Source organism: Eleutherodactylus coqui, chromosome 2 (assembly GCF_035609145.1).
Source record: "Eleutherodactylus coqui strain aEleCoq1 chromosome 2, aEleCoq1.hap1, whole genome shotgun sequence".
Classification (NCBI taxonomy): Eukaryota; Metazoa; Chordata; class Amphibia; order Anura; family Eleutherodactylidae; genus Eleutherodactylus; species Eleutherodactylus coqui.
This window is the reverse complement of record NC_089838.1, coordinates 6,662,954-6,679,459: the sequence shown is the minus strand read 5'-3', so window position 1 is coordinate 6,679,459 and position 16,506 is coordinate 6,662,954. Positions and strand designations below refer to the sequence as shown.

The 16,506-nt window shown below is 47.5% G+C and overlaps 1 protein-coding gene across 1 annotated transcript in view; it reads left to right on the top strand.

Moving 5' to 3' along the window:
• The window catches only part of BICD1 (BICD cargo adaptor 1), a 191,255-nt gene that overhangs the window by 105,988 nt on the left and 68,761 nt on the right, over positions 1 to 16,506 (top strand). The window contains exon 3 of the mRNA XM_066590227.1: positions 10,703 to 10,855. Coding sequence (XP_066446324.1) covers positions 10,703 to 10,855 — 153 coding nt within the window. The remainder of the gene's footprint in view (positions 1 to 10,702; positions 10,856 to 16,506) is intronic.

Here is a 16,506-nt window from a genome sequence, read left to right as displayed (position 1 = left end):
TGGCCGGACTGCAATGCTTTACTGATCTCCTGTAGGCGAAACTGGTGGGAAGCCAAGAATACAACTCGCTGCTTTCCTACAAATACTACTGCCGGCTTCACAAAGACGTAAGCGTTTGCACAATGAGCATCGTGTTTTTTTGCACACACGTCTGTGGGCTTTACTGTATTTTTTGCGTGCGCGAGCCCTGCACATTTGCGAGCACAAAAAAAACATGAAAGCTTGGTTCCATTGATTTCAATGGGTACTTCCATGTAAAGTAGGGCATGCTTTTTTTTTTTTTTTTGCGCCACTGAAATGCATGTGCTAAAGCGCACGTGACCGAACCGCTGGATACAATGGGTTCTATTCACTGTGTTTTGCACGCGTACATTTTGCACACATATTGCGCAGCGCAAATGCTTTGGTGTGAATAATCCCTAAAGGTTATGGAGGACCAAGGCCCTAGACGATTAACCCCTTAGTCACCTGCCATATTTTGGCCCAAAGGACGTAACAACTTTTATTTTCCCCTCGACACGGCCGTATGAGGGATTGTGTATTGCGTGCTGAACTGTGGTTTTTATTGGTACCATTTTTGGGTGCTTATAATTAATTGTAACATTTTTATGTTTAATCTCTTTTTATTCCCTTTTTTCAAATATTTCACAGACATTAAGGAATAGCAGTAGACGTCTCGCAGGACCTTCAATTCACATTGTACAAAAATTAGGCAAATCTTTAAATTAGCAACAAATAAAACAAATAGAACGTCTGGCCCGAATATAGACCCCCAGACCGCCGCCCCCCTCAGACGTCTATTCTTTCACTATATAGGTGCAAAACTAAGGAGGATTTGGGGTGGGCCCATTATAATAGAATGTTACAGTTAGGAAAATAGAAATCCCTTCAATGGAAAAGGGAAAGAAAAAAAAAAAAAAGGTATGACAGAATAGTAAGGCGCTCCAACAGTAACACACATACACAAAAACCAAGGGCGAGAGAAAGAAAAAAGGGGGTGGGGGAGGGGGCACCTTGAGCACATTCATGTCGGTCCCTTAGTCTGATGGACCTGTGTCCCCCTCAAGGCTCATGGATAGGTCTATTGAAACAGGCCAGTGAACTCCGTAGAGGACTCAAACATAATCCAGGGTCGCCAGGTTTCTCTATATCTTTTCCTTTGTTTTTCGGGTTCTCCAGAGTGCTCCGCGCATAGCTCCTCCATATGGTTGAGATACACCATTTCTTGTTGCCACTCCTTCATGGGGCGACTTGTGTGGTTCGCCAGTGGCGAGGGATGACTGCTCTGGTTGCTGCAATACAGAAAGGGAGCAGATCTCCCTTTTGAGCGCTAATTGAGCCCGGTAGAATGGAGAGGAGGGCTATCCGCGGAGTGTTGTTCATGGATATTCTGCACATCGAGTTATAGGTGGCAAACACCCTGTCCCAGAAGGGGCGCAATTTATCACCAGACGTGTATCAGAGTGCCTCTATCAGTCCCACAGCGCCAACACATATCCGACACCGCAGGGAATATCATGTGGAGTCGCGTCGGGGATCTGTACCATCTAGCCAACACCTTGCACCCTTTCTCCTGAGCAGCGCGTACCATGGTCAACTTGTGTGTGAAAATAAAGGACTTTTGCCAGTCGCTCTGTGTGATTTCTTCCCCCAGCTCCTGTTCCCAGGCCCATTTGAAACTTGGGCTCGTGCGACTAAGCTCCTGCATCAGAAGACCATACATGTGCAACAAAACATGCTCCGGAGGGGACCGCAACTCAAACAACTCCTCAAAGGGTGTCAGTTCCAGGCCGGGTACTGCTTCCTTCCCAAGGCACAAGGAAGGAGCCTAACTGGAAGTATTCGAGCCAGGAGATACGAGTATCTCCGAATTGGCGTTTGAGTTGTTGAAGAAAGGGCATTGGTTGTCCGCCCAGAACCTGCTGGACCCTGGTATCCTCCTTATTCTCCCAACCCAGAAATCGATCTTGCGCCCTGTCTAGCGGAAAAGCTGGATTATCAAATAATGGTGGCAGAGGACTATTCTCTCTGGACAGGGTCCGTTGACGGATTTGTAGTTCCCATAATCTGAGTGTACCCCTTAGGAGATAGTTGGAACCTACGGATTGAGCCCTATCCTCTTTTTTCACCAATGGGAGTAGCCTCAGGGGAACTGTACAATCGGGTTGCTCCAATGCTATCCATTGTTTATTGTTGGTGTGATAGTGCCAGTCTAGAAGATGCGTAAGACCCGCCGCCGTATGATCCTTTTAAAGTCAGGCAAGCCTGCCCCTCCTTTTGATTTGGGATACGACAATGTGCACATAACCACCCGCGGTCTCTGTCCCCCCCAAACGAATCTCATCAGTGCCGACTTCAGTTTGTTAAAAAATGTTCGGGATGGCCTGGAAAATGTATGAGAATCGGGGAAGGACGTCCATTTTAATGGTATGTATCCTCCCAAACCATGACAAGACTCTGGTGGAGTAGGCAGAGAGGTCTTTTAGAGTGCGGTCCAGCGGGATGGAGTAGTTCATGGAGAATAGCTTAGAGTGATCTGTTGGGATATGTATTCCAGGATATTTTGTGGCCTCTTAAAGGGATAGTGTTCTATTATGTGTTTTTTTGTTTCTGGGCCCAGGGATATATTTAGGGCTTCAGTTTTGCTGTAGTTAATTTTAAAATTGGATAGGTGGCCAAATCTTTCGAATTCTTCAATCAAGGAGGGAAGGCTGATGCGCGGTTGGGTGATATATAATAATTAGGGATGAGCGAGTATACTCGTTAAGGCACTACTCGCTCGAGTAATGTGCCTTAGCCGAGTATCTCCCCGCTCGTCCCGAAAGATTCGGGTGCCGCCGCAGCTGACAGCTGAGTTGCGGCGGGGAGCAGGGGAGAGCGGGCGGGAGAGAGAGATCTCCCCTCCGTTCCTCCCTGCTCTCCCCCGCAGCTCCCCGCCCCGCGGCGGCACCCGAATCTTTCGGGACGAGCGGGGAGATACTCGGCTAAGGCACATTACTCGAGCGAGTAGTGCCTTAGCGAGTATACTCGCTCATCCCTAATAACAATAGATCGTCGGTGTATAAGGCTGCTTTATAATGGATCCCCCCACAGTCAATCCACTGATGTTCGGATTGTTTCTGATTGCAGTCGCTAGATACTCCATCACCAAGATGTATAACAGAGGGGACAGGGGGCAGCCCTGCCTGGTACCATTCCCAATATGGATGGAGGAGGAGAGTGTGCCGTTTATCCTAACCCTGGCCGTGGGGCAAGCGTAAATAGCGAGTATTCTAGTCAAGAATTTAGGACCTAGCCCTATCTGTTTAAGGGTTGCCGCAAGAAACTCCCAGTGAACCCTGTCGAAGGCCTTCTCCGCATCTACAGACACATTGGATTAACACCATCCCGAGCCTTGGCCACAAGAGCGAGTTTAATTACATTGTCTCTGGCTTCTCTCCCTCTAATAAAGCCCACCTGGTCCGTGTCTATATTCGGGAGATATGAAGAAAGCCTGTTGGCCAGGACCTTAGCATAGATTGTTATGTCAATGTTAATCAGTGAGATCGGCCTATAGTTAGTGGAGACTGTGGGGTCTTTTCCCGGTTTTTGAATTACGCTTATGTGTGCCTCAAGGGCCTGTTGTGGGAAGGGGGATTCCTGGGAGACCGCGGAGAAAGCCCTGGCTAGAAAGGGGGAAGCTGCTGTCTGAGAAATTTGTAGAAGGCGGGGGTGAAGCCGTCGGGCCCTGGGCTTTTCACTGCCAGGGTACTTTTGATAACCTCCTCTATCTCCTCTACTGTGATGTCCCCTTCCAACGTGTCTCTGGAGCCAGACCTTATTACCGGCAGGGCCATCTCTGTTACATATTTAGAGATTCGGTCTTTTAGTAAGGTTTGGTTCATGTCTGCGAATTGTCCCTTGAGGTTGTAAAGCTGGGAACAGTATTTCTGGAATATATGCAGGAATTCTGTGGGGTTATACGTGTCGGTGCCCGTCACATTGTTGATTCGAGAAGTTAATGTCTGCGCCGCCCTTGGATGGATCAGACGGGACAAGGGTTTGCCCGCTTTATTGGAATGTTCATATTGAAAGCGCTTGTATTGGTTTCTTATGCCTGGTCTAATTTTGATTTCAGCCCTTTCCTGACGCGGACCAGGTCTGCCAGAGTGTCTGGTGAGAGGGGTTAATATGTTCAGACTCCAGGGTGGGAATCTGCTTAAGGAGTTTAGTAATCGTAATGGCCCTTTCTTTTTTGAGTTGGGAGCCATGTTTGATTAGCGTGCCCCTCAAGACGCACTTCAGTGCCTCCCATTGAATAGGGGCCGGAGTGGTGTCTGTGGCATGTGTCTCAAGAACGTCTCTATCTGCTCTTTGACTTTTGCTTCACATACACTATCCTTCAGGAGGTTGTCATTAAACCTCCATGTTGTCATTAAAGCTCCATGTTCACTGGCGATCTGTTTGATCTGGCAGTGTCAGGGTCAGGAATACAGGAGCGCGGTCCGACCACACCATATCCCCTATTGCGGCCCTAGGCTGCTACGACAAGACATGGTGTCCCAGAAGTAGACTATGTGACTATAGAAATTATGTGGGTGTGAAAAGAAGGTGTAATCCTTATCCTGTGGATGTAGGATACGCCATATATCTATCAGCTGTAGTGCATGGATTGAGTTTTTAAAGGTCCGCAGTTGTCCAAAGGGAACATTGTCCTTGCCTGCCAAGGAATCTATATCTGGGTTGAAGGTCATATTGTAGTCCCCACCGGCCACAACAACCCCTTCCGCAAACTTTGTCACCACATTCAGGAAGGCTTGGTCAGCTACAGCCTGTTGTTGGTTCGGTGCGTACCAATACGATTGTGAGTTTAGTAGTTCCTATTATCAACTTAAAGGGGTTGTCCCGCGGCAGCAAGTGGGGGGTATACACTTCTGTATGGCCATATTAATGCACTTTGTAATATACATCGTGCATTAATTATGAGCCATACAGAAGTTATTCACTTACCTGCTCCGTTGCTAGCGTTCCCCTTCGCAATGGTGCCGTCTAATTTCAGCGTCTAATCGCCCGATTAGACACGCTTGCGCAGATGGGTCTTTTCCCTTCGGCTCGGTCCGGCAGCAGCGGCGTTCTGGCTCCGCCCCCTTGTACGCGTCATCGCGTAGCTCCGCCCCGTCACATGTGCCGATTCCATCCAATCAGGAGGCTGGAATCGGCACATGTGACGGGGCGGAGCGACGCGATGACACGCAGAAGGGGCGGAGCCAGAACGCCGCTGCTGCCGGACCGAGCCGAAGGGAAAAGACCCATCTGCGCAAGCGCGTCTAATCGGGCGATTAGACACTGAAATTAGACGGCACCATGGCGACGGGGACGCCAGCAACGGAACAGGTAAGTGAATAACTTCTGTATGGCTCATAATTAATGCACGATGTATATTACAAAGTGCATTAATATGGCCATACAGAAGTGTATACCCCCACTTGCTATCGCGGGACAACCCCTTTAATGAGGACGTATCGTCCCTGAGGATCTATTTTTGTTTCTAGGAGGTGGTGAGCTAGGGACCTATGTATCGCGATAGAGACCCCACCCGCCCGGTTGTCGGGGTTGGCGCTGTGGAACCAATGCGAGTAGTACCTATCTCGTATGGCAGGGACATGCTCTACTTTGAAGTGTGTCTCCTGCAACTTGGACCTTCGGCTTGTGTAGTTGGGATCTAGTGGGTAGTGGACTTTCTAATGGACGGAGCTCCCCTTCATCCTGGAGAAATGTTGCGTTGTTGAAAACTGGCTATATCAGGCGCTATCATATTATCTAGCTAGGTAGTTTTAATGGGCAAGGATAACATTATAACTATGATGGTTTGACTAATAAGAACTCGATCCCACTGACCCCTATGTCCACCTATCCCCTGCGTTGCACCAACTTGTTCCTACCGCTGCTAAGCTGCTGAAGCCTATCACTAACTGTGTGTGGGCATTGTGTAAGTTGTCCATCCGGACGTTCCCCTCGCCGGCTTCTGGTGTGGCGATGCATAGTCCTCCTCCTGTATGCCAATGCCGAGGACTTGGAGACTCTTGTGTGCCGAGGTCTTCCTTTCTCCATCCCCTCCGCGATGTGTGGAGTATCGCAGGCCGCCGCTCCTCGATGTTGACAAGTCTATATGGAAAGTCTATATGGATGGGAAGAGAAGGAGCAAGAGATACAAGGGAGGGAGAAAGAGGACTGACAAGATGGAGGGGTAATCTGGAACTTTTCTCTCGTTGTGGATGCTGCTTGCTTAGCAGTGAAAGGTGCGCAGATTCAGGTAGGGTCGTGGGTTCTTCCAGTTCTCCCGTCTCTTTGATGTTTTGTAGATTTAGGAGTGTCTTTTATCAGTGGAGGGGGCTACAGGATCTACGACGTCTGCCTGTTCCATCCCCTCTCCTTCTTCCTCTATTCTCTCTTTGCAGTCGGGGGGCTTCTCCCACAGGCGGCGGGGGCAGGAGGGGTGGCCAATCTTGAATTGTCGGAGTGGGGACGTCCAGAGCTGCGCTGAAGTTGGCAACATACCCTGGATTTCGCAGTACTATTAGCTGCCCCCCACGTCGGACTTGCAGGTTGAATGGGAACCCCCAGGTGTAGGCTATGTTGTGCTGATGAAGGGCATCCAGTAGAGGGCGCAGGGATTTCATCTTCAGCTGGGTGAGTCGTGATAGGTCTACGAGCAGCTGTACGTGCCTGCCTTGGAATTGTATGGGGTTGACCTCCCCTGCCCTCTTCATTATAGCTTCCTTCACCTTATATTTATGGACCCGGCAGATAACGTCCCGTGGCCGATCTGGGTCTGTTACTCTAGGGCCTAAAGACCTGTGGGCACGATCCAGCTCCAGCGGGGTGTCTGATGGGACTTCTAAGATGAGGTTAAAGAGGCGGCGCAGAGCGTCCTCCAGGTGTTGTGGCTCTATTGCTTCCGGTATGCCCCGGACTCGGATGTTGTTCCTTCTCCCTCTGTTCCCCACGTCGTCCAGCGACTCCATCAGATATTGTATTTGGAGGGCATGAGTCTGTAATACAGCTTCTTGAGCGTTCACTTTATTTGCCACATTTGTCAAGGATGTCTCTACTGTGGCGACTCTCGTGTCCACCTATTGCACTTCTTCGCGCACTGCTGCCACCTCTGCCTCGTAGGCGCTATCGTTTGGTGTAAGAGGACCCTAAGGCCTCATGTCCACGGGGAAAATCAGGCCCGCTATAGATTCTCCATGGAGAATCCTGCCCCGCGGACATGAGGGCTGAAAATAAGAATAAACTCACCTGCTGCGGACCGTGCAGGTCTTCCCTTCTTCGCGGCCGAATCTTCTTTCTTAGGCCCGGCGGATGTGCTCGGCACGCCGGCTGTGTGCCGCACGCATGCGCCGGGCACATCCACCGGGCCAAAGAAAGAAGATGCGGCCGCGAAGAAAGAAGATCAGGCAGCGAAGAAGGGAAGACCCGTACCATCTGGAGCAGGTGAGTTTAATTCTGGTACGGGTCTCCCGCGGATCCGGACGGCTTCCATTGGCTTCAATAGAAGCCTGCGGGAGCCGTCCCCGCGGGAGACCCGCACGAAAATGGAGCATGGTCCGGATTTTTTCCTGCACGCGGGACCCACGCCTGACGGGAAAAATGACATCCGCAGGTATTTAACTACCTGCGGGTGTCCAATGCATCCCTATGGGGCGCGGATCCGCGTGCGGGAAAAACGCTCTGGATTTTAATTCTTAATTTCCCCGTGGACATGAGGCCTAGGAGCTTAAACCGACGAACATGTGTGCGCGCCTTTTCTGGCGAGTTAAAATTTTAATGGGGTTTTTTCTCATAAGCGTGTTTTTCAATCGCAATCCCTGCGTGCGTGAAAAGATGGGACCTAATTCTCTGCATTTTACGCAGCCGAATGCCATAGAAGTTTACGGCAGGTTAAAAAAAAACAAGGGGAATGTGTGACACTGCGCAAAACGCACGAAAAGTAAGCCGGAGGGCCCTTGTTAGTCTTTATTAGCCATTCTATTCCACTGGCCCTACGAATGCAAAAATTGCAGTACTACGAGCTGACACGCACGCACCAGTCGCATTATTGCCCTCTCCAAACCCTGTCCACACGCAAGTGCGCGGCGTTGCGGCAAGCATATTTGTGCATATGTTCATCTGTTGAAGCCCTAGCTGATTTACGGACGCATGAAAAAATTGCACCATCAAAGCGTCGCTGATTCTTTGCTGTGCTAAAAGGTAGGCCTCGACCTATCTTTTGCTGAAAAATGCTGGAAGCTCCCATAGACTCCTATGGGGGCTGAAAAAAAGGGAGAAGGGGGGGAGGGGCAGTTTACCTGCGTCCGGCGCTCGGGAAAGATGACAGCTGCCTCTATTTAAGCATTAGAAGTTATTTTGAAGATTTCTACCGTCTGATGGAATTCCGTGCTGCAGCATATTTTTCACGCAATACGCTTGCTATGGGAAATAGATTCCCAGTGCCGGCGCGGGAAAAAAATGTGAAAAAAAGTACTCCGCATGTGCTGCCAGGTCCATCCGCAGTACAGAAAAGAAGCCGATAGAGCGGGTACGCACGGACGCTACTGTAGCCAGAGCCGAAATCTGCTGCGGGATTCCGCATGTAGTGTGCTGGGGGTCTTACAGAGGGGCTTGGCGTACTCCAGCCACATTGATAAACCACAAGGTCGCGGCTTTAACAGATTTGCGCTATATTTTCCTAGATGTTTATCACTGAATACAGAGGGACTTTCTTTTCTCGGATCTTTTGTATTACGCTCTTCTTCTGTTTTTTTTGGTTTCTGTCTATGTTATAGTTTGCGGTGACAGCTGTGCAGAGGATCCAATGTTCTCCCATTGCATTCAATGGGACCGCGGCTGCTGCAGGCAGCCCTATTGAAAGCGATGGGCTATCATCAACCCCTGCAGTGATTTTCGGGGAAGGGCTTTAAATATAAGCCCTTCCCTGAAAAATCATCCCTGGTTTGTGTAAAAAAGACATATACTCACCTGTCCGCCGCTGCCGGGGCTCGGGCGCGACTTCTCTGATAAATCATTGGCATGAGCGCTGGCAGGGTTTGCTTGTTCCCTCATGCAGCCCGTTTACAATTTTGTTTGGAATGGCATTTTCAAATTGTTTAGTCATTCACATTCAATGATACAGTGAATGAGAAGACTGAACAATCGTTCAAACGCAACGACATCTAAAAATGCCAACCATTATTTTTATGCCTACCTAAAATAAACGATGAACGAGAAGCGAACAAATTCTCTTTGGTCATGCAACCGTCGGCCGTGTGAACACTGAATGATTAACATTCAAATTCGCACAATTCACTGATTTTTGAATGTTAGTTCTGTGAAAAAAGGGCCTAATATTAGCCCAGGACTTCAACCAATCCAAGAATGAGTCTCAGACTTCACACCCCTGTACCGGTTCTAGGCTTCATTAGAATCCCAACAGTCCTAGACTTCATTAGACCCCAGCATCGGTCTTAGATTTCATTAGATCCTAGCACCAGTCCAAGACTCTATCAGTCTCCAGCACCATCCAAGACCTCTTGAGAGCTTAGTCACACTGGCGTATTGGCGCCCGTGTTACTGCAGGAAGAAGACAGCCGCACTACAGGACGGACGTCTCTGCAGCGCCGGAAGAAAGAACATGTGACCGTCTTCATTGCCGTCCGTCCTGAAGTGCGGCTGTCTTCTTCCTGCAGTAAGTTGTCAGTCCCACGGGCGCATTGGCGCCCGTGTGACTAAGCCCTCTGACCCCAACTCTAGTTACAGACTTCCTTAGTCTCCAACACCAGTCCCAGAATTGATTAAATCCCCTCATCAGTCATAGACTTTACAACCCAGCACCTGTCCAGACCTCATCAGATGCCCCAGACATCATCAGACCCCAGCACTGGTCCAAGGCTTCATCAGACCCCAGCACTGGTCCAAGGCTTCATCAGACCCCAGCACTGGTCCAAGGCTTCATCAGACCCCAGCACTGGTCCAAGGCTTCATCAGACTCCAGCTCTAGTCCAAGACTTCTTCAGACCCAGCACTAGTCTAAGACTTCTTCAGACCCCAGCACTAGTCTAAGACTTCTTCAGACCCCAGCACTAGTCTAAGACTTCTTCAGACCCAGCACTAGTCCAAGACATAATCAAATCCCGGCACCAGTTTTGGACTTCATTAGTGTCTAAAACAGTCCCAAACCTAATTAGACCCAAGCACAAGTTGGAGAGCAGTGGGATCTATAATGATGGCCGTATTTGCGATTGCACTTCATCTTACCTGTACAGAGCCATAATATGGCACCCATACAGATACATAAGCCTTCAGATACTGTACTGTTCCCTAGAAGCATTGCATAGCCCTGTAGATATGGCATCTGCATGAGCCTATATGGCAGCACATGGAGGCCTTACAGCTTCGTAATAGGGGGGATATGGCTTCCATGTGCCGCCCTATAGGCTCTGGGCATCGGGTGCTGCCAAGTGCATGAGGCCTGTATATACTGGACATAAACATTAGACTGCACTCAGCATGAGATGTTTGGGGTCTGGCCGGCTGTCCACTAACAGTAATAGCAGTAGAAGCTGTAAGAATACGGTCTGTCGAATCCTATTGATTTCCCTGAGAAAAGTGTTGGCAGGAATGTCTACCAGCAGTTATGGGTAGTTGTATAATATTTTTCCTTTTTTTCCTTTTTCTTCTGTAGACAAATGAAATTTTGGAGCTGCAGAGGATGAGAATGAAGGAGGAGATCCGAGAGTACAAGTTCCGGGAGGCCAGACTCCTCCAAGATTACACCGAGCTGGAAGAAGAGAACATTACCTTACAGAAATTAGTGTCCACGTTAAAGCAAAACCAGGTACAATACTAATAATCGGGTATGCTTAGAATTTATGCAGTGTCCCTGTAAACATGTAAAGGGTTAAGTGCGGTGATCAATGTTTTTGGTTGAAGATGAGACAGGCCACAATACATTTTTTGACAGAACTGTCTTTCTTCTTGGTAACTTCCATGGACACCGTTCTTCGTCACTGTTTTCTAGTAGTGGACACATGAACAGAGGCTTTGCAGTTTGTAGATTCTTCTGTAGGTCGTCTGCTGTATTTCTCCCAATATTTTTGAGGCCATACCCACCAAAACTCCCTACACCCAATATTAAAAAACCCACCTCCAAGGACCCCCCCACTTGCCACAGCCAGCATGACTTGCCACCTAAGTCTGCACAGCCACCTACAACTGCAGCACTCTCTTTATTTCCACCTGTATGGCCAGTGCCCACATATCCATTCCAAAGTCATTTAATTGTACCCCATCCCTTAGCCAGAAACCACCTTCTCCCCCTTTTAAATTAACATGTCACCCCCCCACCCCCATTTTGCGCTAGAAATGCAGATATGTGCCTCTTTATCCTGATCCAGGCTTTATTAATCTTTTCTACGGACTTGGCAATCCTCCATGTTTTTCTGGGCAGCATCTCTGACCACACTATGATTATTCCAGGGAACAGTCTGCGCAACCGCAAAAAATCATGAATGTCCTTACAATCGTCTCTTTCAGGTCGTTCACCCAAATCGTTGCCCCCAGCATGCAGGACCAAAATGTCCAGGGCTCTATCCAATTCTGCATAAGATGTCACCTCCGCAAAACTTTTGCTCACATCATTCCCCTAATATCCATCCATCGCACAATGACATCTCTTCGAGAAAAACCCAACTGACGGCTTTCTGATCGAACCATTGCACGCTCCGCCACCCAGAAGATGAACGAGTGCCCAAGGATCCATACCAAAGTCGGCCCTCAACCTGTTAGAAAAACTAAATTTGTGACACTACGGTGTAACATTATAACAACCCCGAAATCTCTTATTGCCACTGCCTTCTTAATAAGAACCACCTTAATCCGAACCACTAAACCACAGCCACACATACAACTGGTACCTATTTGACTCCCAAGAACCAGTTTTTTGCACCACTGCCTGGCTCAAACACCATTCTGAGGCCTCCGTCCCCGCCCCGATCCTAAATGAATGGGAACAGTACCCAGCATTCTCAATACCCAAAACCTTGTTCAATACTGCCATGAATTGAAATTTGGATAAAAAGGACCCATCCCCATGTCTCAATAATGGGCCCCCAATGGACCTGACATAAACCTGCTAACTCACCTCACTGGACACATCACTGCTCCTGGCACTTTTCCCAAAATAATCCTCTTTCTCCTTCCTAATTGATCTGTCTTATACCACTTTCGCCAAATCTCTACCCTATCCCCCAATACTGTCACATCTACACCCATCAAACCCCCACCAACTTTTGTATTTGGGGACGCATCCTCTGTAATTTAAAATTGAAGGCCAAACCCACCATTATCCGTTCAACCTTCGCTACAGACCAACCCCCACTAGATGCTTAACTCAACCAACATAACGCCACAGTTCTATCTTCATCCATCCTCACATCCCCTAAATTCTCTACCCATTGCTCCCATTCTTTTCATGCTGACTCATATGCCTTCCAAGTGCCAACTGCCAGCGTCCTTTAAATCCGGTGCCCTGCCGAACGTCGACCAGACTCCAACATTCAAGCAGGCATTGCTCTCCTTCTGCATCTACTTCCAGCACCAGAGCCCGAAAACGAACCCACTGAAACCGAGAAAGTTAGTCTTCTATTGAATTCTTGACCCGTGAGACATGTACTACCACCACCCATGCATTTAGCGACAAACATAACAACACTAAATGACGCAATAAATCAACCACTGCGAGAATGCACGGTCGCCGGATTAATAGCCTGTACAACTCTCATGTTATCACAATAGAACCGTACCTTCTTATTTCTAAACCACTCTCACCAAATCGACACTGCCACCACGATCGGAAACAATTCCAGCAACACTAAATTCCTAACCAACCCAGCGTCCACCCACTCTGCCGGCCAAGCTCCCACACACCATGGCCCTTTCAAAGAAGCTCTGAATCCTGCGCTCCCAGGTGGATCAGTAAAAAGCTGACAATCCACATTATACACCCCTGCTTCCATGACCATCGACGTGCGACTATATTTCTCGAGAAATGCCAACCAAACCTCCAAGTCGGCCTTCAAACTTCACGTAATCCTAAAATGATGAGGCGATTTTACCCCAGCTGTAGCCTGGACCATTTTTCGAGAAAAACCTGGCCCATGGGCATGATCCTGCAACCAAAATTTAGCTTTCCCAACAAGGATTGCAAATCCTTAAAAGAAAAATTCTTCCCCAATCGCCTAAGCGATTCTACCTTATCTTGCGTCAACCTGCATTCCATTACCTCCATATCAATCATAACTCCCAAAAGACTCAAGCACGTCACAAGCTCCTCTGTTTTTTCTGGAGCCAATGGGACACCAAAATGACCGGACACCCGATCGGTTGCATCGTTACCAACAAAGAGCTGCAAATTGACTCATTTGCTGGGCCACTACACAAAAAATCATCGAAATAATGGATGACTGACCTAACTCCTGCCACATCACAAATGACCCACTCCAAAAATGAACTAAAAGCCTTGAAATAAGCGCAAGAAATGGAACAACCCATAGGTAAGCACCTGTCAACAAAAAACAAACCCTGCCAATAACAACCTAGTAACCGCCAACTATCCGGATGAACCAGAAGTAAACGGAAAGCTGATTCTACATCAGTTTTTTCAGACGGCGCCCCCTTACCATATTTTCGCACCTATTTTACCGCAGCGTCAAATTACGTATATACCCCCGAGCAGAGTTCAGGGTCTATAGCATCATTCACTGATGCCCATTTTGGATATGACAAATGATGTATCAGTCACAATTTTTTCGGCTCTTTTTTATGTACAAACCCAAGCGGCGAAACAACCAAATCATCCCAAGGTGGGGAAACAAACGGCCTCGTCATTCTCCCTAAGCGCACCTCCTTATGCAACTTCACCACCTCCTCATTTTGTAATGCTGATTTTAAATTTTTTAACAAAAAAGGAATTTGGTACCCCTGGGATGGGGGGTGGGGGTATTCAAAACCCTTAAGCAAAAGCGATCCTTTTTCCTTATCTAGATACCTATTTAGATAAGGGCCCATCTTTTGAAGCCTCACCGGTGTCATCCATTTTTCCACCACTTCTTCCACCTTTTCCTTTCCCTCGCCGAAAACAACAGACCGACCCATGTGATGTACCTCCGCACACCGAACATACAAGCTTGAATCTACATGTTACTCTGAGTCTACACTTCCTTGAATTGCCAACACAGTCCTGGCTTTTTACTTCCTGTCTGTCCCGCCTGTTGTCCTCACCCTGCGCTACTACTGGAGCCACCTGAGCCGGCCTCCCCCTGAAAAGGATGCCCGTATCGTGCCAGGGCCATCACTTTCAGCCATAACCCCTAATCCTTATGGTTCCATCTAATACTTGGCCTAACCGCCTTTCGCTGACCAAACTGTTCATCATACCGTAGCCAAGTCTGGCCACCATATGTACGGTACGCTTTCCCTTTAGCATCCAAATAACAAAAAAAAGCCCTGAACAATTCTCTGGAGCCTTCTCTCTAATCACACTAGCCAAAATTGCAAAAGCCTGTAACCAATTCTGAAAATTCTGCGGAATCAACCACCACTGTTTCTTTCCCTCATCCTCCTTTTTTGAGTTCATTCTTTTAAATTTTTTCTAACGGCAAAAGGGAAAAAAAACTCCATAAACTCATCCCGCCAAATTTTTTTCTTTTACTTCCTTTTTTAAATGCCCCCCAAGGTCCCTCAAAACAAATGTAAACTTGCCCTTTTGCCTTATCATCTAAACGGATCGCCACCCCATCCTTTTCAGTTTGAACAGTGACCATTACCCCTGAAATCCCCGGAACAGTCGTCACCCTCTGACTTCCCTACCTCACCTGCCTCCCTACCCCCAAACCTTGCTCGTACAAAGCTAACACATCATGCATATTATCCAATAACAACCGCAAACTGCCCTCCGGTCGCTCTCCTACACTTCCCCCTATGGACCCCTCTCTTCCTGCATTACAATATCCCCCCCCCCCACATGACTCGCATTAGTAGGCTAGCACCATCTTAGAACGGAAGTGCCATGCTTTCCAACGGTCGCTTTCAGTCCATGACAATGCTATAGGAAACCCGAGCACTACCAGGAATGTGCTTAAAAAAATAGATGTCCTAGTGATGGGAGATGGATATTTTTTGTGGATGTTTTTTGGCATTTCTGACCTTCGGGTGTAACGGGTGTCTCACTTCTCCTCGAAACAGTGGGTGAATTCTTCTGTTTACCTATCTTGGCCGCGTTTTATCCTGGATCACGGTCCTGTTTTTTTAATTCGGATTTTTCATGAAAAGAATAAGATTTGTCAATAAACAGGCTTTGTATGCCTTTATTTAATAGTCACAGCACTTGTGAAACCTGCACTTCCAATCCCATCTCCTTAATGGAAACACCTTTTGCCAGTTAGCTCTTGGAGGAGTCATTAACACAGACCTTCATTGACTTTTTCTCCCTGCCCTGTTTGATTTACTCAATGTGCTCAGTAAAAGACAAGGACGATACAATTGCTTGTGTGTTATTAGTTATATTGTAACTATTAGATCACATGTTATTAGTAATCAATGCAGAAATGCAGCGAAATCCAAAGGGTTTACTTATTTTTCCATTGTCTATCTAGTTATGGAGTTTTGTTTCTGAAAACCACCAACGTCAACCTTTCGAGATATTCCTAACCTGGCACATGTGCGAATACTTGGCAGCTGCCTGCCTTTTATAACACTTGAGTTTAATTAGTCGATATATCAAATTTCATTTAAAAACTAGTATCTGTGTCTCGGGAGAGTCTCCTTTCTCAGGAGATACCACCGTCTATCCAATTATCTCAAGTTCATTGAAGGGTCCTACTGATAGTAAAAAATAAACAAAAATTCTGAAGACCGAGCAGAAGAATCTCAAAGAACAGATAGCGAGCATTAGGGAGGATCTTCTCACGGGATATGTCATGCTCTAGGAGTAAATAGCCAGTGAAGTCATTGCCTCCGCATTCGACCTTGTAGAAGACCTTGTAGAGAACCATTGTCTCCTTAGGTTTATTATATCAGTGGTTGGAGGTCAGTCATTTCTCCCACATATCATTTTAGAAGGTTTCACACGCACAGCAGTTTTTGGAAAAACACCATAGCTGTTATATTTCTGTTAGACTTTTGTTAGATTTCTGTTTCTTCCTCCTGGATCCTCTCTGGCTTTGCATCAAAATCTACAGTGGCGTTTTTCCAAAAAGGATGTTGGGTTCGTGAAAATACCCAAAGGCTATCTTCAAACAGCAGAATTTCCACACAGCACACATTTCACTTCCCGTTGACTTAAATGAAGTACGGCACAACTTTTTTCTGCACGTGCATTTGAAATGCATATCTTTGGGAGAAAACAAGTGTAACTTTTTGAGTCTATGGGGAAACCTTGAGTGGTAACCACATGCGGATTAGCACCGTTGAATGGGCCCTTTTACGCTA